The sequence below is a fragment of the Coregonus lavaretus genome (assembly GCF_964263955.1).
Source record: "Coregonus lavaretus genome assembly, chromosome: 4".
Taxonomy (NCBI): domain Eukaryota; kingdom Metazoa; phylum Chordata; class Actinopteri; order Salmoniformes; family Salmonidae; genus Coregonus; species Coregonus lavaretus.
Genome location: NC_139991.1, coordinates 53,256,787 through 53,284,119, shown reverse-complemented (window position 1 = coordinate 53,284,119; position 27,333 = coordinate 53,256,787). Strand labels below are relative to the sequence as shown.

Here is a 27,333-nt window from a genome sequence, read left to right as displayed (position 1 = left end):
GAATCTAAAAAATAAAATATATTTTGATTTGTTTAACACTTTTTTGGTTACAACATTATTCCATGTGTGTTATTTCATAGTTTTGATGTCTTCACTATTATTCTACAAAGTAGAAAATAGTAAAAAAAAAAAAAAAAAAAACCTTGAGTAGGTGTGTCCAAACGTTTGACTGGTGCTGTATATTTCCCCTTGTTGCAGGTTGCTGTATCAGATCCAAACTAACATGCAATAAACAGAATGACTGTGGGGACAACTCAGATGACAATAACTGTGATGAATTCAACATTTTGTGTCCTGTTGAGAAGAGAGTGGTCCCTGAGCTGACCTCATAGGAAGCAGGTAGGTTAAAGGTCAAAGGTCAGCATAAGACATTGTCTGGAGCAGTGGTCAATGTCACAGTAGATGTTTCGCAGTAGTCAGTGGCATAAAAACAGATAAGGACTGCTTCATGTATCAGTCATGGAATATCTTGATATTGCTGCCAACACTCAACGTGTCCTGTGATTTGAAGAAAAGTAAAGTAACTTCAGGGTCAATGCTGCTGGCTTGTGTTATTGTCCTGTTTCAGGTTCGACACTGTGGCAGAGGACATGAGGGGTGCGGTTCTGGAGAACATGTTCATGGGGGACACCTGCAACCTGAGGCAGCAGCTACAGGCTCTACTACTGCGACCCAGCCAACGTAGAGAGCTTTGAGATCAAGGTACAGTACTACTACATCTCATCTCAGGATATTTCCCCATGTTTAACTGGTCTGGGATCAGTCTGGGATTAGGTCTAGCTATGGTTCTGCTTCAACAGGTGGATATCCCAGATTACTTTAAACAGCCGACTGGATCTCACGAACAGTGGCACAAGAGCACAACCTAGTGGTCAAAAGTAGGCACGACACCCACGGGTAGACCAGTTTTCCTTGTTTTGTACCAAATTCATGATTTGTCTATTTGTCTGTGTTTGATTTTCATAGGTTTAACAGAAGAGCATACCAAAGGATGCCTCAGGTCTGAGTCGAGCACAAACATCATAATATACTCACAAAGTTCAAATGCTATAAGATGCTCCGACAATACGATGACTCAAAAACCTGTTGTTGTTTTTTATTACCGGTACACACAAATCTAACATTGCTCTAGTCATCTTTACTTTTTACTTGTTAGGTTGCATTATGTATCTCTCTCAAAGGTTGTGATGAGAATTGGAATTTCACCATTTACTGTTACCTCGTTGTTGGTAAGGCTCTTTCGTGCAGTCGTCAAAAAAGTATTTCTTCATTGTGCGCGGAGGCAGGACCTGAGAGGCTGCAGGCCTGGGAGAGGAAAGGGGCTGCCCCTGACAGCACCACTTATAAGAACTGGGCCAAATCCCTCATAGACAACCCTGCTGTAGTGGAGTATGAGGTCAGAACTCACTCTATGGAATATAATGAAATATGAAAACAATTAATTCAGTTAATTCATTGTTTGTGTATATATGACTTATGTTTATGATTAGCTGTGATATAGTGTATTCATACAATCTTTTTGAGATACAGCACTGTCCTAAGACAAAAACCATGTCACTTCCTGTGAGAAAGGGGTCACCAGCTGTTGCCCATCGTAGTACACACCAGACAGTGCTGAATGTGGTTTGACTCCTGGTCCAAAGTACACACCAGACAGTGCTGAATTTTGTTTGACTCCTGGTCCAAGTACACACCAGACAGTGCTGAATTTGGTTTGACTCTTGGTCTATTTACACTAGACAGGTTTCAATTTGGTTTCCTCAGATGCAGTAGATGGTTACTGGAGCTGCTGGGGAGCATGGAGTGCCTGTGATGTGTCCATGAAGAGAATCGTACCAGAGAGTGCAACAACTCCGCTCCCCTGAGGGGGGGCAAACCCTGCCAGGGACAGGCCAGAAAGGAGGATGGATGCTTAATCTCCATCCTCCTTTCATCTCTGTCCAGTTTATTATTTAGTACCGGCTCAGACCCCCTTTGCCTCCAGAACAGCCTGAATTCTTTGGGGCAGTCTACGGAAACATTCCACAGGGATGTTGGTCCATGCTGAAGCGATGGCATCACGATGGCATCACGCAATTGCTGCAGATTGGACGGTGGTACATTCATGCTGCGAACAGCCGTTCTCTCATCCAAAATATGAACTCGCTGCTATCATGTTCCAGGGGATGTTTTTCCACTCCTCAATTGACCAGTGTTGGTGATCGCGTGGTGACTGGAGTCGTTTCTTAGTTGATAGGAGTGGAACCCGATGTGGTCTTCTGCTGCAATAGCCATCCCTGACAAGGATCGACAATTTGTGCGTTTCCCGAGATGCCATTCTGCACTCCACTGTTGTACTGCACCGTTATTTGTCTGTTTGTGGCCCTCCTGTTAGCTTGCAAGATTCTTGCCATTCTCCTTCGACCTTTCTCATCAACAAACTGTTTTCACCCACAGGACTGCCGCTGACTGTATGTTTAGTTTTTTGCACCATTCTCGGTAAGCCCTAGACATTGTCGTGCGTAAAAAGCTCAGGAAGGCGGCTGTTTCTGAGATACTGGATCTGACGCGCCTAGCACCGACAATCATACCACACTCAAAGTTGCTTAGGTCACTCGTTTTGCTCATTCTAACGTTCAGTCGAACTGAATGCCTCGATTCCTGCTTCATATAGCAAGCTACGACCACATGACTTACTGTCTGTAGAAGCGATCCATTTTCGTGAACGGGGTGGTGTACCTAATGAACTGCCCAGTGAGTGTATATGCCTGAGTGCGTTTCTGATTTTGTGTTGGTGTGTTTTTCCTCCGCAGGCAAAATGTATGTGTCAATGATGAGGACTTTGCCACAGAAGGGTGGGCAGAGGGCTTGCCTCCCAGTGTGGAGGGCTGCCCAAAACCCAAGAGTCCTGCTAACAGCCACCTGACTAACAGCTAACTGCTAACAAAGCTAACAGAGAAAGAGCTAACTAAAGACCATGAAAAGAGTGCTATTTCCAAAGGCTCTGGGCCAGCTCTCAGTGATGTCACATAGTCTCAGGTGACCTTTCCCTGTCTTTGTACCCTTAGTTACCATCTTCATCATTCTGTCTCGCTCTGTCTCTCTGTCTTTGTCTGTCTGTCTCTCTCTCTCTCTCTTTGTTCTTTTCTGTGGCAGAAAGATAAGCATTACTATGAGTTTTGGGGACATGGAGGATTTCCTGTGCTTCACAGGGTTTGAGCTGGAGGGTTACCAGTTCATCAACTGTCGGCCTGATGGGACCTGGACCCCGCCCACAGGGATGTGCATCAGTAAGTCTTTCCTGCTAATTATAATATATGTATAGAATGTGAACGGAAGGCATAACATTCTCTCCATAAAAAACCTCTGGACTTTGGAATACATGTTTTTCCAATTCAATAGCTTATCTATGACATCCGTTTTTGTTGTAATTTGAAACCAATTTTGTTGAGTATTTGTCCTCCATCTTAGGGAAGGTGTGCCCTCCACCTGCCATGCCTGAGTAGTACAAGGTGGGCCACTCTGTGGGACTCGACTGCACTGAGAAAAGCATGACACCATCAGGGCGGGGCTTCTACACCTGTTGTAAGAGTCTAACCTGGGAGCCTCAACTTCCTGATTACCTGCACTGCAAAATAGCTAGAGACTGTCTCAAAGGGGTTTTGAAGAAACATTAGAGGATGTTGGTGGAAAGTTGGTGTCCTTATTAAGTCATCATATAGTGCAGGGTTCTTCAATTCCGGTCCTGGAGGGCGAAACACTTCTGTTTTTTATTTCTACCTGGTAGTTAATTGCACTCACCTGGTGTCCCAGGTCTGAATTAGCCCCTGATTAGAAGGAGAGGATGAAAAACAGAGGTGTTTCGGCCCTCCAGGACCGGAATTGAAGAACCCTGATATAGTGTATCGACAATCAAGTGAAGATCACATGATTGACAATAGGATTCAATTACACAATTACGTAATTGGATGTTTGTCCTGTCTGTGTGTCTGTCCAGATAAGCCGTTTGTTCCTAACACTCAATGTGGGGGAGGAGAGAGGCATGATAGTTCCAAATGTATCTGTGTGGCTTTCATGTATCAATCTTCATGAAGTCATGAATAATTTCATATTAATGGGATGTTAAGTGCCTTTTAATGTTAGCTAATCACATGCATTTGAAGGCCACTGGAATCATTTGGTTCCCAAATCAGTCTGTTTATTCTAGATTTGTCCTCTACTTGGATTGATCTATGGTTTCCATGTCTGTGTGTGCGCTACCTTTGTATGTGTTGTGTGTAATGCAGCGCATACAAAATTAGTTCTGCATCTTCCGTGCTGAAGTTGGCAGTGTTATGATGATGTCCTACTGTGGTTTCCACTCAGGTCATTGCCATGGTGACCAGTTCTTCTCCATGAATGTGGGTCCATGTGACAAGGATGCGGTCAGCCTGGACTGGGCCAAGTTCAGTGCCACCATGTCTGCCAAGAGCTGTCCAGGAGCCCTGCAACTCTAACACCTGTTACAATTCGGAGAGCTGGACCGGTAACTCTGACTGGACACAGATTCTCTCTACGATTCAGATAGCAGTTGACCACTTTCAGCTGAAATAACCTTATCTGCAAATAGTTTTAACTAGTTAAGATGCAATACAATTAATTATTTGTCAAATATTAATTTGTTGATAGGGTTTCAACATAGCAAAAATAATTTCATATCCCTGTGCTCTTTCCTTTTGTCTTTGTGTACTCAGAGTCCAAACAATGTCTCTGTAAAGTTCCCAAGGACTGTCCTGAGGGAGAACACATGTTCTGTGTGAAGCTGCTGAAGACCCAGAGCAAGAGGAGTATGAACCTGTGCTCCATGGCTGCCATCAAGTGTAGAAAGATGGTGTTTTAGATTCTCAACGAAGGCCTGTGTGAAGAGTCCACAATCAGTTCATACTGTCCCCATCCTCTTCCCATATTCTATCACTCTCTCCCTGTCCATAATACCATAGAGCACACACTACATTTAACTATAAAGACTAACGTTCAGAAGGAGCACATTTTGTCCCGTTTCAGTTGAAGCTTGGTTCAACTTCATTTGCTAAAATTGAGTTTGTTAACTTCTTTGCAGGTTATTTTGTACTGGTATTGTGACTATTTGTTGTTGTTGACTATTTGCTTTTGTGACTTAATGCAATCAACTTTATTGTAAACACAATGTAGCGTTTAATTGAAATTAACAAAAACGCAACCTTTGCTCTTTATTTTCAACTTGCAACAATCCCAGTAATCTTTTAGATGTATTTTCCAGACGTTGACATAACGTGCATTTCAGGTGCTGAAAGGTTACAAAACATCTTATACAGACATTGAAAAGACATCTTATACGGACGTCAAAAATATAAAAAAATACTTCCGGACATTGAAATTAGGTGCATTTTAGATGCTGAATGAAAGATAAAAATACATATTTTAAGGAAGTTGACAAGCTGTCATTTACAGACATTGAAAATACGTATTTTTCAGTCATTGATTCTATGGCCAAATTTCAGCTGCCGTGGACATTGAAATCAAGGACAGTCCGGACAGCACCAAAAAAATACCCCAAAAAGATGGAGGACCAAAAAAGGACATCCAAAAAACGTTGCCTGAAGTCAAATGCTTAATGGGATAGTTCCCTCCATTACCATTACCATGTAGAGTAGAAATGGATAGCTCTACCTTGATGTACACTTTATTAGAATATAAGGGACTACCTCTCTTCTATGTAAAAAACCCCAAAAACATTACAATTATGGGTTAAGAATACTGTTTTAAAGTGCAGAACAGGCCTCGATGCTGACCACATCAAACTGCTCCCCCTGGCACCTCCGAGCCCCCAGCTCACATTCTGACATTGTCACAGCGACAGCATTGTCTGGTAGTTTGACACAGAGCTGGACGGAGGTGTCAAAGCACTCCTCCTGGCAGGAAGTGAGCCCCTGATTCGACCAATCACAATCACTGTCCTTCACCAGCTTGAAGCTCCGCCCCAGACACTGCAGAGCTCCAAGTTGACACATGCCCACTTTACTTGTTCTGCCTGTGTGGAGGGTGGCACATAACTGCAGGGATGGCCTTTAAGATACAAATAATCAGATTAAAATCTCTTATTTATTTCCAATGGCTTGTATATACTTAGTTGTATTACCCTGTCAAAAGTCAAGAAATGTGAAAAGACTACAGTTGAAATACTCACTGGCATTGGTATGGAAGCTTACACACACACTGACTCTTTCCTGGTGATTCCCATAGTTTGCAGTTCAAGCCAAGTGGAGGGGTGGGACCATTTGGCACTGGCACACAGAATAAAGACATCAAAATTAATATTTAATTGAAAGGGATGCATCCTCATTTCATTTCAGAGTACAGATGCTAAGAATTCAGTATATTGATTCCCATGTAGCAGTTGAATCTCTGGTTCTCTTACCTTCTCTGCACCTTATGCTGTCTGGGGATGGAGACCACTGCAGACTGGAGCTGCAGATGATCTCTGCCATGCCCTCTCTCATCATCCCCACAGGACAGGACAGGGACACCCTGTCCCCGATCTGATAGATCACTTTCAAGGGCGTGCCTGTGACATCATTCTCAAGGGACGGAACATCACATCTTGCACCTAGAATAGAGTTTGAGCAAAGACAGTACAGTATGAAGATAGGCTAAAACTGCTTCTCCAATAGAAATCCCCGATCACACTTGCAGGCGATGTCATGGCGAAGTTGGCTAACTAAGCTCATGCGTAGAAACATGTAATTGGTTCTAACGGTCGTCTCGTGCCGAAATGTGCATGTGCAGGCCATCAAATCAAAGGCACTCCTTCTATATAAAAGTTGTTTTTGACTAAAATGAAAATGTGTGTTGGTCACTTTCACGAGGTCGGAGTAATAACATGTTCAACTACTTAAGACATTGTCTTGACTCTAGGTTGTGCCTTTAGATTTTGAGAAAATTAACATCTAAAAGAAGAATTGTTCACTTCTCTCATTGACTTCTCAAACCCCAAACCCCGGCCTGGTCTGCTTGGCAAGCATTCCCGGAAGTCTTGCGATGTTGCGTCTCTGGGTTTAGAAACTCTGTGGTTTGAGTGAGTTAGATCCAACCTCAGTGTTTTAAAAAGGTAACCCATTGAATACCTACTCTTGCACTCCATTGGTCCTCTGGTCCAGCTGTTGTTGTCAGTGCACTCTGCCACAGTGTCTCCAGTGATGTAGTTGCCCTCTATACAGGAGTACTCAATCTTACTGCCCACAAGGTATACATCTCTGGGGCTCTAGATACAAATACATATGGATGCTTTTTCACAACATACAGCAGACAAATTCACACACACTTCAATTAAGGTTATTGAATTCTGCAACAGATAACAGGAATGTAAAGGTGACCATTACCAGGACAAAGCCATTCCTCAGGGCTGGTGGGGCTCCACATGTCTTGGGTGGACTTCTAGAGAGACGAAAACACTGAGGCTCCATCATCCTGCAGACAAACACACAGTCAACCCCCATAATCTGAAGCAGATGTGGCAACTGGTCAAGTCTATTGAGGTTATTGTAACTGTAGCTACTGTGCTAAGGTGTGCTTGTTGTACACAGCGTATTTGGTGACAGGTCAAGTTTCCTCACTGTAAATGTTGTAGGTCTGGCTCTTCACAGGAAGTGTGTTCTGTGGGCAGCCCCACACAATGGAGGCCCCCTCGTCTGGGGGCGGGGTTAGTGCAGGTCCTAGACCTTGACCTTTGACTTTGAGAACAAGATCCCCATGACGACCAGCAGCTCCAGCCCCCATGAATCACCCCTTATAAAAGACAGAGCCAAAATATCACATTTATAACTCAATCATTATGGATAAATGGACAACAACATCATACATTGATCTGAAATCCTGCTGGCTCAGTGTCAGAGGCAAGAGGCCTGTAGGAACAATACAGTGTCAGTGGACAAGTCAGTACAGGAAGTGAGCAATTTAGGTTGTTTTACCTGGCTGCTCCCCTATAACAGTGCCACTTTCACAGGCAGGGCCCGAGGTACCAGGCCTGCAGACACATTTACACTCTGTGCCAGTCAGCAGGGGCTGCCCGTTGTTTTGGCAGGGCTGGCAGTGGCAGGGATGCTCCTCTGCCATGTACTCCTCTGTAGATCTCTTCAGATGGAGCTTCTTCAGCCCGGCACACTGCACCTCCTTCACCAGCTCATACAGAGGCCGCAGCTACAACATGGATGGACATGATACAGTATAACATGATGGCATCCCAAAAAAAGATGATATATATTGAATAAAAAGTTTATAGTTATATGAGATGTATGTGATTATGCTACCTTCATATTGATGACCTGAGGGAAGTCCTTGACAGAGCGGGCCCACTGGTCATACATCTGTCCATTGGCCTCAGGGTTCTCCAGGTCCAGGACACTTAGGCCAGCTATGAAGGACGTGTCTCCACCGATGACGTTGGTCTTAATAGGCAGCTTGTGGTTGTTATACTCTGCAGACAGGATCGTGGTTGAAGAGGTGATTACAATTCAATGTGTCTGTTATTGTCAATTCAGACCTATTCAATTCAGTAGCTTTCTATTCTTAACAATTCAGACTTGTTGATATTTTCTACTACTGTGTTGTTTTTTATTCATTGTAGCACTCGTGGTGCATACTGCGTATGTAAGGTGTACTAAGGGTGACATAAAAACTTGTAGGACCTACCTTTGGAGGTCTTGAGAGAGTTCACCAGTTTCTCACATGTGGTTTTGACCTTTTTCCTGAACAAGCGGCGCTTCTTCTTGGTAACACACCGTTGGTACTCCATATCCGTTGTGCCTTCAATCAGACAAAGAAGAAATCAGAACTCAGAAAAGGGAGAATGGTTGAAAAGGATTTGTAATCCCTCAAAGCTCATCACTAAGCTAAGGATCCTGGGACTAAACACCTCCTGGGACTAAACACCTCCTGGGACTAAACACCTCCTGGGACTAAACACCTCCCTCTGCAACTGGATCCTGGACTTCCTGACGGGCCGCCCCCAGGTGGTAAGGGTAGGTAACAACACATCTGCCACACTGATCCTCAACACGGGGGCCCCTCAGGGGTGCGTGCTCAGTCCCCTCCTGTATTCCCTGTTCACCCATGACTGCATGGCCAGGCACGACTCCAACACCATCATTAAGTTTGCCGACGACACAACAGTGGTAGGCCTGATCACCGACAACGATGAGACAGCCTATAGGGAGGAGGTCAGAGACCTGGCCGTGGGGTGCCAGGACAACAACCTCGCCCTCAACGTGACCAAGACAAAGGAGATGATTGTGGACTACAGGGAAAAAAAAAGAGGACTGAGCACGCCCCCATTCTCATCGACGGGGCTGTAGTGGAACAGGTTGAGAGCTTCAAGTTCCTTGGTGTCCACATCACCAACAAACTATCATGGTCCAAACACACCAAGACAGTCGTGAAGAGGGCACGACAAAGCCTATTCCCCCTCAGGAGACTGAAAAGATTTGGCATGGGTCCTCAGATCCTCAAAAAATTCTACAGCTGCACCATCGAGAGCATCCTGACTGGTTGCATCACCGCCTGGTATGGCAACTGCCTGGCCTCTGACCGCAAGGCATTACAGAGGGTAGTGCGTACGGCCCAGTACATCACTGGGGCCAAGCTTCCTGCCATCCAGGACCTCTATACCAGGCGGTGTCAGAGGAAGGCCCTCAAAATTGTCAAAGACTCCAGCCACCCTAGTCATAGACTGTTCTCTCTGCTACCGCACGGCAAGCGGTACCGGAGTGCCAAGTCTAGGTCCAAAATACTTCTCAACAGCTTCTACCCCCAAGCCATAAGACTCCTGAACAGCTAATCATGGCTACCCGGACTATTTGCACTGCCCCCCCACCCCATCCTTTTACGCTGCTGCTACTCTGTTAATTATTTATGCATAGTCACTTTAACTCTACCCACATGTACATATTACTTCAACTACCTCAACTAGCCGGTGCCCCCGCACATTGACTCTGCACCGGTACCCCCCTGTATATATAGCCTCCCTACTGTTATTTTATTTTACTTCTGCTCTGTTTTTTCTCAACACTTTTTTTGTTGTAGTTTTATTTTTACTTTTTTGTAAAAAAAGAAATGCACTGTTGGTTAAGGGCTGTAAGTAAGCATTTCACTGTAATGTCTGCACCTGTTGTATTCGGCGCATGTGGCCAATAAAATTTGATTTGATTTGATTTAATGCATTCAAAGCAACTAATACCATATTTAACTCTATCTGGTGAGAAAGGGGTCCTACTCACTGGTCTCTTTGAGGGCCTCGTTGTCAAACTCCAGCAGGGCCTGGTACTGGCCCCCCAGAGCCCCCTCTGACAAGTAGTGGGTGCCGTAGGTCTGCAGGATGGAGCGGTAGGCTGGGTAACTGTACGTGGTGGGGAGGGAGGACAGGGCCTTCCAGAAGCCCTCAGCCAGAGTGATATACTGGGGCACGGTGTTCTGGAACTGGGCTAGCTCCACCTGATTCTTTATGATCAGTAGCCTGTGAGACTGGCAGAAGAGAGGGACACACGCAGATAAGACCTAACCATCACACTGTACATACTCACGCAGGGCTATATTGTCATCAACCAGCTATAGTCTCAGTGAGTCACCTTGTCTTTGTTGAGCTCTGTGTGAAAAGTGCGGCGATCGTGTCCCCATAAGGCGTTGTCCTGGATGTGCTTCATGTAGGACCAGGAGCTCTCATAGGCCTCATCGGTGAAGTCATTCTCAACCTCCACCTAGGAAGATCCCACAGATTGTAGTTGTATTACTTCAGCAGTAAGTTACTGCCTGTTACTAAACCAGACCTGTAGTATAGTATGGCTCACCTGGAAGGTGTACCTGAGGATACTCTGAGGCAGTCTGTAGAAGGTCTTGTGGTCTCCACTGAAAACCTTCCTGCACTGCCCTCCGAAGCTTAGTGTGTTAATGACACCAGACCTGAACTTCCCTGTCAGCACATCATACCTACAGGGGACAATTCAAACCTTAACTCAGATACCCATCTACACATCTACAAGCCTAGATGATAACATCAACATGTTGGGAAATACAGTATAGCCAATGCTTAGTGACCATTACATCAAATTTGCAAGATGTGTTGTACTACACATGTCATATGATGTTAGTGGTAGAGGGGGGTGTGCCTACCCTTTGCCAGTGTGGGCAGAGTTGGGAGGAGTCTTGTCCAGGTCACACACATAGTGGCTGTTGTCAGCATCACAGTGTCTCTCGTCTGTCCCGCCCTCCTCACAGTCCTGGTCTCCATTACATACCAGAGAGCGGCTCACACACTGTCCTAAGATACACATACATATGTAGTTGTTGTTGTTTATTAATCATATACATACATATCCGTCACCTGTATGAGATGAAAATACACACACACACAAAACAATACACTAATTCAGTACTATAGTGCACAAATATACATAAATTGTTTATTTTTACTGGTTTAATGTGGATTTTAAAAAGTACCTGCGGAACAGCGGAACCTTTCTCCACAGCCTGTGGCCAGGGGACATCCTTTCTTGGGGACACACTCTTGACTCTGAGAAGCCTCCCCAGAGCATGGACTGCCCCGATACTGGGCAAACACCTCAACTGTCCGTGTGCGGACCTGTAAATATTCAGAAAACATCATATTAATACATCCAAGTAAGAAAAATACCTTCCTTTCTTGAAGTCAATGCAATTAAGTGTGTGCGTGTGATTGACTGTGTGTACCTGTGTTTTTGTGCAGCCATCGCATTCAGACCATTCCCCATAAAGTCCCCATCTGCAGTTCTCAGGGCGCTCACAGCTAAGTGGATGGATGGAGACAATAATGTTCAGCTTTTACGTAGCTCTCTAAATGTCAACCATGAATTAGACACTCTGGTTCTCAGTACATACCGCATACGAGGGAGACAGGAGAGTAACAGAGTCAGACAGGACAGAGTTACATCCAAGTTCAACTAGGAGAAATAATGACATTCACACAGTCAGATAGTTATAGTAATCATCATTAATATTGAGAGGATAGGTGAGAGCTCCTTACCTTCATGATGCACACCAACGAGACAGACAGGTCTTTACCTCTGGTCCAGCACAGTGAGCCCAGCTCATTTAGCCAGTGAAGAGAGAGCTTACCCAACAGCACCCAGAGTACAGGAAATTCCACACTGGAGAAACACTCATGTTCTCTCCCCCAGCCAGACAACAATAAGGATGCATTCCCCCTCCCTTGCATGATGCGTAATGAATGGGGGCCTTGTAGCCCTGTGCCAGCAACAAACCTAATCAGTATATTTCTATCCATTTTGCGATAGGCTTTTATTCATTTCTAGTAAAAGTGTTGGTGGTGTCAATGTTTTTGTGATGGTATTGGGTAATACTGCATGTGCAATCATGAAGTAAGTGTTTTTGTTCAAGCAGAACCAGGACTTTGTTTCTGAGTTGGGAGGGAGTTGCGTAATCATGGTTTTTCCTGGATGAGTCTCTGCTCTGCACCATTGGAACAAAGGTCACAAGCCTGTATTTACCCAAGTTAGTAGAGCCATATTGTATGAGTTTGTCTACTCCAGTTGCTCCCAAGTAAATGTGTATGTAACGTATGACTGACTGTATGTATGATATCATGCAGACACAATATAGCAGCAGACAGAGTTATCATCCCATCCTGAACAAAATAAATAGTTTGTTTTTAGCTTTTGAGTTTCATAATTTACTGAAAAACTCAAGTACACATTTTTATTAGAGGTAGTTAGATGTGTCATTTAAAAATAAAAACAATCAGACATTAATAACATCAAATATAGAGCTTTTGAATGACCAGTCCTTGGAGTGCAGTGTATTCGTCGACAGGCTGAATCTGTTGTAAGCCATGGGCACGTTGTAGCCCACTGACTCCGTTATCCTCTCTGCTGTCAACTGTCAATACCTTCACCAAGCCTGCAGGCCCTCTTAAACATACAGTATTTACCTTTCACTAATGTATTCCTCTCTCCCATAGTGATGTGGTGTTTACAGTACATGTCCTCATACATGTGTAGCACTATGGCCATGTGGAATGGTAAAATAAAGTTTTACAATCACTGGGTTCAGATCTGCTGCATTGAGCTTAGATTTGGGGACACCTATTAAGATAAAACACAAACAATGTGTGGAGGGAGAAAGGTTTTACTATAGTGTTTAGTATAGGGTACACTACTACCATATAGTGTATTAGGTTAGGTACACTAGTATAGGGTAGAAAGTCATGTGTATAAAGTACCATAGGTACTTGTGTACCGTAGCAGAATGTTCCATGGTCACCACCACATTGGTTCCTACACTGGCCACTAGGTCCATACCCCCTCCCATTCCCTTCACCATCTTTCCATTTGGAAGGCAATGAAGAGAGAGAACACATGTTTAAACATTCATTATACACATATGTAGTCCTACGGTCGGCCAGCAGGGTGAAAGAGACATGATCATACCGGGATCATCCAGTTGGCCAGGTCCCCATACTCAGGGTTGGGTAGGTTACTTTAAAAAAAATGTAAACAGTTACTAGTTAACTGTCTAAAATTGTAATCATTAACATAACTTTTGGATTGCCTAAACTCAGTAACGTAATCTGATTACTTTCAGTTACTTTTGGATTACTTCACCTGTAAAACACATAAGAAAAAAAAGAATTTTACCAATTTAACAATCAATCAATCAATTTTATTTTATATAGCCCTTCGTACATCAGCTAATATCTCGAAGTGCTGTACAGAAACCCAGCCTAAAACCCCAAACAGCTAGTAATGCAGGTGTAGAAGCACGGTGGCTAGGAAAAACTCCCTAGAAAGGCCAAAACCTAGGAAGAAACCTAGAGAGGAACCAGGCTATGAGGGGTGGCCAGTCCTCTTCTGGCTGTGCCGGGTGGAGGTTATAACAGAACCATGCCAAGATGTTCAAAAATGTTCATAAGTGACAAGCATGGTCAAATAATAATCAGGAATAAATCTCAGTTGGCTTTTCATAGCCGATCATTAAGAGTTGAAAACAGCAGGTCTGGGACAGGTAGGGGTTCCATAACCGCAGGCAGAACAGTTGAAACTGGAATAGCAGCAAGGCCAGGCGGACTGGGGACAGCAAGGAGTCACCACGGCCGGTAGTCCCGACGTATGGTCCTAGGGCTCAGGTCTCTCAGTTGGCTTTTCATAGCCGATCATTAAGAGTTGAAAACAGCAGGTCTGGGACAGGTAGGGGTTTCGTAACCGCAGGCAGAACAGTTGAAACTGGAATAGCAGCAAGGCCAGGCGGACTGGGGACAGCAAGGTGTCAGCATGCCCGGTAGTCCTGACGTATGGTCCTAGGGCTCAGGTTCTCAGAGAGAAAGAGAGAACGAGAGAATTAGAGAGAGCATACTTAAATTCACACAGGACACTGGATAAGACAGGAGAAGTACTCCAGGTATAACCAACTAACCCCAGCCCCCCGACACATAAACTACTGCAGCATAAATACTGGAGGCTGAGACAGGAGCGGTCCGGAGACACTGTGGCCCCATCCGAAGAAACCCCCGGACAGGGCCAAACAGGAAGGATATAACCCCACCCACTCTGCCAAAGCACAGCCCCCGCACCACTAGAGGGATATCCTCAACCACCAACTTACAATCCTGAGACAAGGCCGAGTATAGCCCACAGAGGTCTCCACCACAGCACAAACCAAGGGGGGGCGCCAACCCAGACAGGAAGATCACGTCAGTAACTCAACCCACTCAAGTGACGCACCCCTCCTAGGGACGGCATGAAAGAGCACCAGCAAGCCAGTGACTCAGCCCCTGTAACAGGGTTAGAGGCAGAGAACCCCAGTGGAGAGAGGGGAACCGGCCTGGCAGAGACAGCAAGGGCTGTTCGTTGCTCCAGAGCCTTTCCGTTCACCTTCACACTCCTGGGCCAGACTACACTCAATCATATGACCTACTGAAGAGATAAGTCTTCAGTAAAGACTTAAAGGTTGAGACCGAGTCTGCGTCTCTCACATGGGTAGGCAGACTGTTCCATAAAAATGGAGATCTATAGGAGAAAGCCCTGCCTCCCGCTGTTTGCTTAGAAATTCTAGGGACAATTAGGAGGCCTGCGTCTTGTGACCGTAGCGTACGTATTGGTATGTACGGCAGGACCAACTCGGAAAGATAGGTAGGAGCAAGCCCATGTAACGCTTTATAGGTTAACAGTAAAACCTTGAAATCAGCCCTTGCCTTAACAGGAAGCCAGTGTAGGGAAGCTAGCACTGGAGTAATATGATCAAATTTCTTGGTTCTAGTCAGGATTGCAGGATGTTTGAGCCACTAAGCAGAGCCACATTAGAACACATCACAAAACATTGTGACAAAAATGTATTTAAGCCCTGTATACCTGCCTCTAACATGCGTCCTTCATCCTGATCTTGTCCATTTACACCCATAAGATCTGATCAAAGTCAAACCACAAAGCGTCTTTTAATCATGTACACCTGTCTAAAAATGTGGGCACAAACACAATGTGCAGGACAAAGGATACATGTTAAAACCAGGTATAAGTAAGGGCTTAAGTAACACAGCAACATGGATGGTGATAAACACTTATCCCACGGGACACCAGTACAAAAAAGTATGAAAATGCATGCACTCACTACTGTAAGTCGTTCTGGATAAGAGCATCTGCTAAATGGCTTAAATGAGAAATAGAAATTTGAAGAAAACATGTATTTATTTTTTACAACATGCAGTGTAATCACACATGTAGTCCACCAAGTAGTTTTTTTTAAGTTTAAGCAAAAAAAGTGCTGCTAGGTGCAATAAACCCACATATCAGACATGCCATTGTAGTAGGCCTATTCTGAAGCTAGCCTACTCAGATGATTGAAGGCAGAAATTGCTGTTGTATCGCAGCAAGAGGACATGCTCTAGATGAGCATCAGACATCCTGTTTCGCTGAGGGGTAAACAGGTTTCCACCATAGCTGAAAAGGCGCTCAACTGGGGCACTGGAGGGCAGTGTAGTGTTGTACTTCAGAAACAAGTTCTGGACTCTGGGGAACGATTTCAAGGAGTCCAAAGACTTGTCTTTGTCTTCAAGATACACCTCATCCTCTGCAGTGCCACTGGCCCCTGTTGTTGCACCTCCAAACACAAAAAAAAGATGGTCTTCTGACTCATCAGAATCGTTCTGTGCTTCCTCATCAACCTCTTCAGAGTGTGTGTTCTCCATAGAAGCTGCTTCTTGAACGAATGTGCTCCGTATCGCCTCGTCTTTCCAGGGTTGAACCAACACAGTCTAAACTTTGGCATGGTAACAGTTGCCATTTTTGCTTCATGGGTGCTTAGCATGGGTCCAAACCGGCGTTCTATAGCCTCAATGACCGCAGTGATGATGTGTGCAGAGAATGTCGCAAGAGGCATTTTCTCGGAGAGCTTAGACTTCAAGCTTAGGATTGTTGGGATAAGAAAGCCAATAAAACACTTATTCTCTCCCTGAAGAAGATCAATAGAGAATGCGAGTGGCTGTAGGACAGTACTGTACTCCTTGAGAAAAGCAATCTCACAAGGATGTCGTTTGCTGCTCACACCCAGGTCTTCACAGATTTTCCCCAGCTGGTCATCTGTGGGGGCTATGAGTTTGGAGATGGCACAGTACTCTGAGCTCCATCTTGTCACACATGGCACAGTTACTTTCATGCTTGCAATGTCCTCTATTGCCTCTGAAGCTAATGTGGACCTGTGTGCTTTGTTCCAAATGCTGGAACATTTTGACATTGGACTTCTGTACAATTTTCGTGATGGACCTTGGGATGCAGCTTTGTCCACCTCATTGGTGGCGATGAGGTTGAGGGTGTGTGCCACACAATGTTGATATGGAGGGAGAAAAAAGTTCAGTTCTTGCTCAACCTCCTCAAAAATCTGCCCCACATCATTAAACCTCACTCCATCATCCGTCTCATCTTGCTCCTCTTCATTTGAACTACCGGAATGCCTTTAAAGTTGTTTCCATTGTCTGTCACTGTGGCCCTCACTTTGTGCGGAATTTTTAAGTCGGCATGTATTTCACTTAACTTGGCAGCAATCGTAGGTATGACATCCTCTCAGTCTCGCACAAGCCAAAGCAGCTGACTTCCTCTCCAAGGTGTCTTCCTCGATCCAGTGGCATGTCATGCCGAAGAAGCTTCTGTTATGGGCAGACCAGATGTCTGCTGTGGTGCAGACTGACTTTACGCTCTGGAGTTTGGTGAAGAGAGCTTCTTTCATGGACTCCAATTCCCTTTCAATTTGTTGCATCAAAGTCTTTCTACACATGATCTTTCTCCCACCATTGATTTCCTTTACTAGCTTGCGGAATGAAGGCACCTCTACTAGTGAAAAGGGTTGCACATCCTCTATGATGAAGTCAAATACCAGGTGATTAACCTGGTTTTGTGAGGTGTGTTGTCCTCCTGGTTGTAGTTTTGCTTGTTTCAATTGTGTACAAGGTGTGTCTTTTTGGCCATCTGTAGATGGCTGTGCATCTCTGCACTCCTCCATGTCATCTGGCTGCCTTTTCCTGCTCAGGGTCTTCCATTGATTGTTATGCATCCTCTGAATAAACAAAATGTAATTACTTAACTATGACACTACACTATAAGTAAAATAACAGTGACGTGAGCACCTTGTTATTGTTTCAATTAAGGATTGTAGCTTTACCCAACTTTTGTCCACCCTTTTGAAACATATGTTTCACTTTCTATAGCCTGCCCCTGTCTGATAAACACAGGGCTGGGGTTGGAACATGTAACCACTCACACATGGATAAAGCTGTGGATGCAAGGATGTCTATGGTGGTTTATATTGTTTGTCTCGAAATATTCAAATATTTATTTTTAAACAATGGACTAATACAGTATTATACTTTGAGTTATGATTGAATAATACAGGCATTTATTTGGGTTGAAAAAAACAATTGAACAGCAGGAAAGCTGCAGTGTGGCTTTATTGATTTGGGTAGCATGTTACTCTGAAACCATAGCTAGCTAACTAAGTTATCAACAACTCTGACAGTGAGCATCTTGTTATGTTGGGTTACAGAGTGCAACTAGCTTTCAAAACGTTTTTTTAAGCTTTTGATTTAGCTAGCTAGCTAGCTAGCTAGCTAGCTAGCTAGCTAGCTAGGCTATGTAGCCCAGTGAATCTTACCCAACTATCTACAACTGATTTATCTTAGTTAAAATAGATTTAATTTGCGAAATTGTTAACAAGTTAGCACAATAGCATACTTGCTATGATATCTTGCTAACTACAGTAGTTATCAACCGACAGAGCAACCTTAAGTGAGCAGCATACCACATAGTGTAGGAGAGTTGGCAAGCAAACTAAAAACAGGCTAGCTAGCTAGAAATCTGACTAACTAGCTAGCTACTACTCCCTGAAATCTCCGACCTATGCTGGAACATTGGTAACATCGTGAAGACAACCTGTCTGTTTCTAGAGACTAGCTAGCTAAGCAAGCTAACGCGCCACACCTGCCAATCGTCATCCTTACCTCCAAGTGTTTCTTCAGGTTCGAAGTCGAGTCTCTGGATGTCATCAGCAGCTTTACTGTTACATTACTGCCGTTTTCTTCTTTGAACACAAATTGTTATTTGAAACGCCATCCAGAAAATGCACTGCGTTGGCGCGCCATACCTTTTTATATTGTTACAGTGTATGTTGCTCAGGCGGGAAGATCAAAGTAGCACTTTTTCGGTTAATGACAGATGTTAATATGAAAGGTAATTAAGAAGACAGGCAATTGTTTCATTGACATTTTTTTTCTGCAAACATCCCTTCTAAATTTGAAAGTAATCCTAGAAGTAATTATCTACTTTTTCAAAAGTATTGGTAATCTGATTACAATATTTTTGGTGGTAATGTAACGGATTACAGTTACAGTTTTTTTGTAATCCGTTACTCCCCAACCCTGCCCATACTTAGACACCTGCATGGCCCCCAACATGGTCAGGTCAATGTGGCTGCTGGAGGGAGGGTGAGCAGATATTAAGACCCCATGAAGTATGAAAATAAAAAGAATTAAACAATAATTGATGAAAAAATATTTTTCGCCTTACTGCTATTAGCCCATACAAATGCATCGAATAACAGATTCACTACATGGAACAACAGATAGTCCCAAAATACAAAAATCAAAAGGAAGTTTGTTCTGAAGTGTCTGTCCTATATCTAAGAATGTTTCTTTTTTTATATATGTATTTAACCCTTTATTTTTGGCACTAAACAGTCTCCATATATACTTCCATTCATTTTTTCAACTGGTACCGGGGGACCTTCAGACAAGTCTTGTGAGGCCTGTGGGCGTCCTAAAGCAAAACAACTGACATGTACATTCGTGAGAGTCTCACCTTTCCACAGAGGGATCATATTAGTGTCCAAACTGTTCGGACGCTACAGACAGAAGTTGGCAGATCGGCTGTACCGACTTCAGACAAGTCCCAAGACGCTTGTGGGGGTCATAGAGCAAAACAGAGAACACCATTGTGTTCATAGAGCGGTCATAATAGTTTGTAGGACAAACCGTTCAGACGCCACAGACGATTTTGTGAGAAGACCAATTTTCTGGATGTCTCATTGTCTGACAAACACAGCTCTAGCTCTGTCACCTTTCACCGCAGATGAGGAAATGCGACATCTGCGGGGGTACGGACATCGACTCTAGGGGGTTAAACAGCATGACCAGATAGCATAATCACAGGATCAACATGGAAGTAAGATTATATCTAGAGAAGCATTTCAGTCTTTCAAGTTCCAAACTTTGTTTAGACCATAAAATGAAGCATTGCACTGTCGTAATGACAGAGTACGTCTCGATGAATGGATCATAGGCTTTATTACAAGCAGTGACTTTTTCACTTTCCTCCTACAACAGAAGACTGTATGTTTCCTCTGAATGTTGTGTTGAGACTTGTATTTTTCTTAATTTTCCACGTTTGTAGAACAACAATGTTGATTTAACCACTATGTGGTCTATTTCAACGAAAAAGGTAGGAGAGAGAAAAATATACTTTTGCCAGGAACCTGAAGGACATCACCCTCAACTGCAGCCCCAGCATCTCACACAGGAGCAACAGAGCAATGTACACCCCACCCAAACCAACGAGACACCCTCCCAGACCTGCGAGACCCCATCCCGAAGGACCTGCACTGAGATTACCCACGCCAAGAGGACCTACACCCAGACCACAGCATAACCAGCCACAACCCCACCCCCACCCCAACCAGCTGAGACACCCCAAACAAACCCTGGCAACACCCTATATAGGCCCCACCAGATCAGGCCTATGCCCCTGCTGCCCCCAATGCTCCTCATCTGCCTTTGGCATAAAGAGCAGGAACCCAGACTTCATCAAAGAAATTGAAAATACAGACAGACCCACTGGTAGCCCTCTAGGTTACAGAGAGCTGGTAGTCCCATCCACCAATCTACCAAGTGTGAAACAGGGAAAACACTCAGGAGGTATGTTAATTTGGTATAGAATAAAACTATTAAATTAGTCAAAACAGGAGCATTTTACATCTGGCCAGAAATAAATAAGGACATTATTTAAACAGAGAAAAATGTCCTCATGTGTGCTACCTACAGTATATCCCCCGAATAGAATCACCATACTTAAATGATGACAGCTTCTCCATCATAGAGGGGGATATCATCCACTTCCAGGCTCAGGGACATGTACTAGTCTGTGGAAGCAGACAACCTAACAATGACAAATGGTTTGATGAACAGTGCAAAAACCAAAGAAAGAAATTGAGAAACCTATCCAAGCAAAAACAGAGACTGAGAAAACCTGTGCCTACGCCTTCACTATGGTGAAACACTAAAACAGTACAGGAATACACTAAGAAAAAATAAGGAACAGCATGTCAGAAATCATCTCAATGGAAAATTGGAACACACTAAACAAACAACTACACGAAGAGTTATCTATCCAAAATGGAGATGTATGGATATTGACCACTTCTCCAATCTGTTTTGCTCTATAACAAAGAACAAACAACAAAAACATACACATAACAATTACAAATCTTAGAATCAGCAATTAAAGACTATCAGAACCCACTGGATTCTCCAATTACATTGAATGAACTACAGGACAAAATACAAACCCTCCAACTCAAAAATGCCTGTGGTGTTGATAACATACAGTGCCTTCAGAAAGTATTTACACCCCTTGACGTTTTCTACATTTTGTTGTTACATCCTGGATTTTATGTCACTGGCCTACATACAATACCCTATAATGTCAAAGTGGAATTATGTTTTTAGACATTTTTACAAATTAATAGAAAATTAAAAGCTGAAAGTCAATAAGTATTCAACCCCTTTGTTATGGTAAGCCTAAATAAATTCAGGAGTAAAAATGTGCTTAACAAGTCACATAATCAGTTGCATGGACTCACTCTGTGTGCAATAATAGTAATAATAATAATAATAATAATATGCCATTTAGCAGACGCTTTTATCCAAAGCGACTTACAGTCATGCGTGCATACATTTTTTTGTGTATGGGTGGTCCCGGGGATCGAACCCACTACCTTGGCGTTACAAGCGCCGTGCTCTACCAGCTGAGCTACAGAGGACCTTGTTTAACATACATCTTTTAATGACTACCCCATCTCTGTACACCACACATACAATTATCTTTAAAGGAAAACGCTACCCAAAAACTATATTTTGGTATTTGTTTCATTAGTCCATTGTTGACATAGTCCCAAAATGTTTTGCTTGTCAGCAATCAAGTTTTCAAGATATGTAACTTTCAAAATACAGAAATCATCCCTGTATGATGCATTTTGCATTATATGATGCTGCGTTTGGCATCATATGATGCATCATACGGGATGATTTCTGTATTTTGAAAGTTACATTTCTTAAAACTTAATTGCTGACAAGCAAAACAAATTGGGACTATGTCAACAATGGAATAATGAAAATTAGGGTTTTTGGTTGGAATTTTCCTTTAAGGTCCCTCAGTTGAGCAGTGAATTTCAAGCACAGATTCAACCTCAAAGACCAGGGAGGTTTTCCAATGCCTCGCAAAGAAGGGCAGAGTAGATGGGTAAAAAAAAAAGCAGACATTGAATATCCCTTTGAGCATGGTGAAGTTATTAACTACACTTTGGATGGTGTATCGATACACCCAGTCACTACAAAGATACATACGTCCTTCCTAACTCAGTTGCCGGAGAGGAAGGAAACCGCTTAGGGATTTCACCATGAGGCCAATGGTGACTTTAAAACATTAAAACATTTACAGAGTTTAATGGCTGTGATAGGAGAAAACTGAGGATGGATGAACAATATTGTAGTTACTCCACAATACTAACCTAAATGACAGACTGAGAAGAAAGAAGCTGGTACAGAGTAAAAATATTCCAAAACATGCGTCCTGTATGCAATAAGGCACTAAAGTAAAACTGCAAAAAATGTGGCAAAGAAATTAACTTTATGTTTGGGGCAAATTCAATACAACACATTACTGAGTACCACTCTTTCAATTTTCAAGCATGGTGGTGGTTACATCATGTTATGGGTATGCTTGTCATCAGAAAGGACTAGGGAGTTTTTTTTAGGATAAAAAGAACGGAATAGAGCTAAGCACAGGCAAAATCCTATAGGAAAACCTGGTTCAGCCTGCTTTCAAACAGATACCGGGAGACAAATTCACCTTTCAGCAGGACAATAACCTAAAACACAAGGCCAAATATGCACTGGAGTTGCTTACCAAGATGACATTGAATGTTTCTGAGTGGCCTATTTACAGTTTTGATTTAAATTGGCTTAAGAGTATATGGCAAGACTTGAAAATGGCTGTCTAGCATTGATCAACAACCAACTTGACAGAGCTTGAAGAACTTTTAAAATAATAATATGCAAATATTGTACAATCCCGGTATGCAACGGTCTTAGAGACTTACCCAGAAAGACTCACAGCTGTAATCGCTGCCAAAGGTAATTCTAACATGTATTGACTCAGGGGTGTGAATACTTATGTAAATTAGATATTTCTGTATTTAATTTTCAATAAATGTGCTAATATTTCTAAAAACATGTTTTCACTTTGTCATTATGGGGTATTGTGTGTGGATGGGTGAGACATGTTTTTATTTAATCAATTTTGAATTCAGGGCACAAATTCCAATTGGCTATACTTAAACTCTTTAACATCATCCTCCGCGCTGGCATCTTCCCCAATAATTGGAACCAAGGATTGATCACCACAATCCACAAAAGTGGAGAAAAATTTTACCCCAATAACTACCGTGGGATATGCATCAACAGCAACCTCGGGAAAATCTTCTGCATTACCATTGACAGCAGACTCCTACATTTCCTCAGTGAAAACAATGTTCTGAGCAAATGTCAAATTGGCTTTTTAACACATTTCTGTAAGACAAACCACGTATTCACCCTGCACACCCTAATTCAGTGGTTCCCAAACTGTGGGGGCGGCCAGGGGGCATGTTTTTTTTTGCCCATAGATGTTGTTGTAATTTTTTAGTCACTCAAATATCACATGAATACACATTAAACATGGCAAAATGTATAGAATCACAAGAAAATTTGTTTTAAAACTGCAACATTTTCTTTGCATCCCATGACAAAATGTGTGGAATTGCAGGAAATAAGCTTTAAACCTGTAAAATTCTCTCCACCAACAATAAGTGTGTGAACAGTTTGTGTCATGAACAAATCAAATCAAATCAAATTTTATTGGCCACATGCGCCGAATACAACAGGTGCAGACATTACAGTGAAATGCTTACTTACAGCCCTTAACCAACAGTGCATTTCTTTTTAACAAAAAAAGTCAAAATAAAACAACAACAAAAAAAGTGTTGAGAAAAAAAGAGCAGAAGTAAAATAAAATAACAGTAGGGAGGCTATATATACAGGGGGGTACCGGTGCAGAGTCAATGTGCGGGGGCACCGGCTAGTTGAGGTAGTTGAAGTAATATGTATATGTGGGTAGAGTTAAAGTGACTATGCATAAATAATTAACAGAGTAGCAGTAGCGTAAAAGGATGGGGTGGGGGGGCAGTGCAAATAGTCCGGGTAGCCATGATTAGCTGTTCAGGAGTCTTATGGCTTGGGGGTAGAAGCTGTTGAGAAGTCTTTTGGACCTAGACTTGGCACTCCGGTACCACTTGCCATGCGGTAGCAGAGAGAACAGTCTATGACTAGGGTGGCTGGAGTCTTTGACAATTTTGAGGGCCTTCCTCTGACACCGCCTGGTATAGAGGTCCTGGATGGCAGGAAGCTTGGCCCCAGTGATGTACTGGGCCGTAAGCACTACCCTCTGTAGTGCCTTGCGGTCGGAGGCCAAGCAGTTGCCATACCAGGCGGTGATGCAACCAGTCAGGATGCTCTCGATGGTGCAGCTGTATAATCTTTTGAGGATCTGAGGACCCATGCCAAATCTTTTCAGTCTCCTGAGGGGGAATAGGCTTTGTCGTGCCCTCTTCACGACTGTCTTGGTGTGTTTGGACCATGATAGTTAGTTGGTGATGTGGACACCAAGGAACTTGAAGCTCTCAACCTGTTCCACTACAGCCCCGTTAATGAGAATGGGGGCGTGCTCAGTCCTCTTTTTTTTCCTGTAGTCCACAATCATCTCCTTTGTCTTGGTCACATTGAGGGAGAGGTTGTTGTCCTGGCACCACACGGCCAGGTCTCTGACCTCCTCCCTATAGGCTGTCTCATCGTTGTCGGTGATCAGGCCTACCACTGTTGTGTCGTCTGCAAACTTAATGATGGTGTTGGAGTCGTGCCTGGCCATGCAGTCATGGGTGAACAGGGAGTACAGGAGGGGACTGAGCACGCACCCCTGAGGGGCCCCCGTGTTGAGGATCAGTGTGGCAGATGTGTTGTTACCTACCCTTACCACCTGGGGGCGGCCCGTCAGGAAGTCCAGGATCCAGTTGCAGAGGGAGGTGTTTGGTCCCAGGATCCTTAGCTTAGTGATGAGCTTAGAGGGCACTATGGTGTTGAATGCTGAGCTGTAGTCAATGAATAGCATTCTCACGTAGGTGTTCCTCTTGTCCAGGTGGGAAAGGGCAGTGTGGAGTGCAATAGAGATTGCATCATCTGTGGATCTGTTGGGGCGGTATGCAAATTGGAGTGGGTCTAGGGTTTCTGGGATAATGCTGTTGATGTGAGCCATGACCAGCCTTTCAAAGCACTTCATGGCTACAGACGTCAGTGCTACGGGTCGGTAGTCATTTAGGCAGGTTATCTTAGAGTCCTTGGGCACGGGGACTATGGTGGTCTGCTTGAAACATGTTGGTATTACAGACTCAGTCAGGGACATGTTGAAAATGTCAGTGAAGACACTTGCCAGTTGGTCAGCACATGCTCGGAGTACACGTCCTGGTAATCCGTCTGGCCCTGCGGCCTTGTGAATGTTGACCTGCTTAAAAGTCTTACTCACATCGGCTACGGAGAGCGTGATCACATAGTCATCCGGAACAGCTGGTGCTCTCATGCATGCTTCAGTGTTGCTTGCCTCGAAGCGAGCATAGAAGTGGTTTAGCTCGTCTGGTAGGCTTGTGTCACTGGGCAGCTCGCGGCTGTGCTTCCCTTTGTAGTCTGTAATAGTTTTCAAGCCCTGCCACATCCGACGAGCGTCAGAGCCAGTGTAGTACGATTCAGTCTTAGTCCTGTATTGACTCTTTGCCTGTTTGATGGTTCGTCGGAGGGCATAGCGGGATTTCTTATAAGCGTCCGGGTTAGAGTCCCGCTCCTTGAAAGCGGCAGCTCTACCCTTTAGCTCAGTGCGGATGTTTCCTGTAATCCATGGCTTCTGGTTGGGGTATGTACGTACGGTCACTGTGGGGATGACATCATCGATGCACTTATTGATGAAGCCAGTGACTGATGTGGTGTACTCCTCATCAGACGTGGCACGTGCGCGCACTCGCGATGCTGGAAGGGGGGCCCCAGGTTTAAATGTTTGGGAACCCCTGCCTTAATTGACAAACAAACCAAAATAAAAGCAAAGTCTTCACATGCTTTATTGATTTCAAAAAAGCTTTTGACTCAATTTGGCATGAGTGTCTGCTATATAATTTCATGGAAAGCGATGTTGGGGGAAAAACATACGACATTATAAAATGTGCACATCAACAAGTGTGCATTTAAAATTGGAAAAAACAACAATACACACCGATTTCTTTCCACAGGGCCGTGGGGTGAGATAGGGATGCAGCTTGAGCCCCACCTTCTTCAATAAATACACTGAGTGTACAAAACAATAGGAACACCTGCTCTTTCCGTGACATAGACTGACCAGGTGAATCCAGGTGAAAGCTATGATCCCTTATTGATGTCACCTGTTAAATCCACTTCAATCAGTGTAGATGAAGGGGAGGATTTCTAAGCCTGAGGTTCTGAGGGCAAAAGGGGGTGCAACTCAATGTTAGGAAGGTGTTCCTTATGTTTTATACACTCAGTGTATATCAACTAATTGGCAAGGGCACTAGAACAATCTGCAGCACCCGGCCTCACCCTACTAGACTCTGAAGTCAAATATCTACTGTTTGCTGATGATCTGGTGCTTCTGTCCCCAACCAAGGAGGGCCTACAGCAACACCTACAGTGAGGGAAAAAAGTATTTGATCCCCTGCTGATTTTGTACGTTTGCCCACTGACAAAGAAATGATCAGTCTATAATTTTAATGGTAAGTTTATTTGAACAGTGAGAGACAGAATAACAACAACAAAATCCAGAAAAACGCATGTCAAAAATGTTATAAATTGATTTGCATTTTAATGAGGGAAATAAGTATTTGACCCCCTCTCAATCAGAAAGATTTCTGGCTCCCAGGTGTCTTTTATACAGGTAACGAGCTGAGATTAGGAGCACACTCTTAAAGGGAGTGCTCCTAATCTCAGCTTGTTACCTGTATAAAAGACACCTGTCCACAGAAGCAATCAATCAATCAGATTCCAAACTCTCCACCATGGCCAAGACCAAAGAGCTCTCCAAGGATGTCAGGAACAAGATTGTAGAACTACAAAAGGCTGTAATGGGCTACAAGACCATCGCCAAGCAGCTTGGTGAGAAGGTGACAACAGTTGGTGCAATTATTCGCAAATCGAAGAAACACAAAAGAACTGTCAATCTCCCTCGGCCTGGGGCTCCATGCAAGATCTCACCTCGTGGAGTTGCAATGATTATGAGAACGGTGAGGAATCAGCCCAGAACTACACGGGAGGATCTTGTCAATGATCTCAAGGCAGCTGGGACCATAGTCACCAAGAAAACAATTGGTAACACACTACACCGTGAAGGACTGAAA

The 27,333-nt window shown here is 43.7% G+C and overlaps 1 protein-coding gene and 1 pseudogene across 2 annotated transcripts; one reads left to right on the top strand and one right to left on the bottom strand.

The window, feature by feature from the left end:
• The first annotated feature begins 590 nt into the window (after nucleotides 1-590).
• LOC311127465 (complement component C6-like) lies at nucleotides 591-5,392 on the top strand (annotated as a pseudogene). The gene is made up of 9 exons: nucleotides 591-681; nucleotides 1,287-1,396; nucleotides 1,740-1,938; nucleotides 2,793-2,907; nucleotides 3,136-3,269; nucleotides 3,451-3,627; nucleotides 3,977-4,055; nucleotides 4,266-4,504; nucleotides 4,713-5,392. The product of its transcript is annotated as a complement component C6-like (transcript).
• On the bottom strand, nucleotides 5,195-12,268 carry LOC311128031 (complement component C7-like). The gene is made up of 17 exons (XM_084159971.1): nucleotides 12,047-12,268; nucleotides 11,902-11,963; nucleotides 11,734-11,809; nucleotides 11,485-11,626; nucleotides 11,158-11,305; nucleotides 10,836-10,974; nucleotides 10,617-10,745; nucleotides 10,269-10,512; nucleotides 8,686-8,799; nucleotides 8,304-8,470; nucleotides 7,965-8,193; nucleotides 7,611-7,782; nucleotides 7,377-7,464; nucleotides 7,126-7,258; nucleotides 6,416-6,604; nucleotides 6,185-6,281; nucleotides 5,195-6,063 (listed from the first exon to the last, which is right to left on the bottom strand). Exons 1-17 carry the CDS (start codon nucleotides 12,236-12,238, stop codon nucleotides 5,760-5,762), a joined length of 2,625 nt encoding a protein of 874 aa, XP_084016097.1. The 5' UTR covers nucleotides 12,239-12,268; the 3' UTR covers nucleotides 5,195-5,759.
• Nucleotides 12,269-27,333: the final 15,065 nt, after the last annotated feature.

Excerpts from the sequence above, each read along its gene's own strand:
- LOC311128031 (XM_084159971.1), bottom strand. The coding sequence starts at position 12,238 with ATGCAAGGGAGGGGGAATGCATCCTTATTGTTGTCTGGCTGGGGGAGA. Across the intron at positions 11,627-11,733 it reads ATGGCTGCACAAAAACACAG|GTCCGCACACGGACAGTTGA; the intron begins GTACACACAGTC and ends GAATATTTACAG. Across the intron at positions 7,259-7,376 it reads TGAGGAATGGCTTTGTCCTG|AGCCCCAGAGATGTATACCT; the intron begins GTAATGGTCACC and ends ATTTGTATCTAG.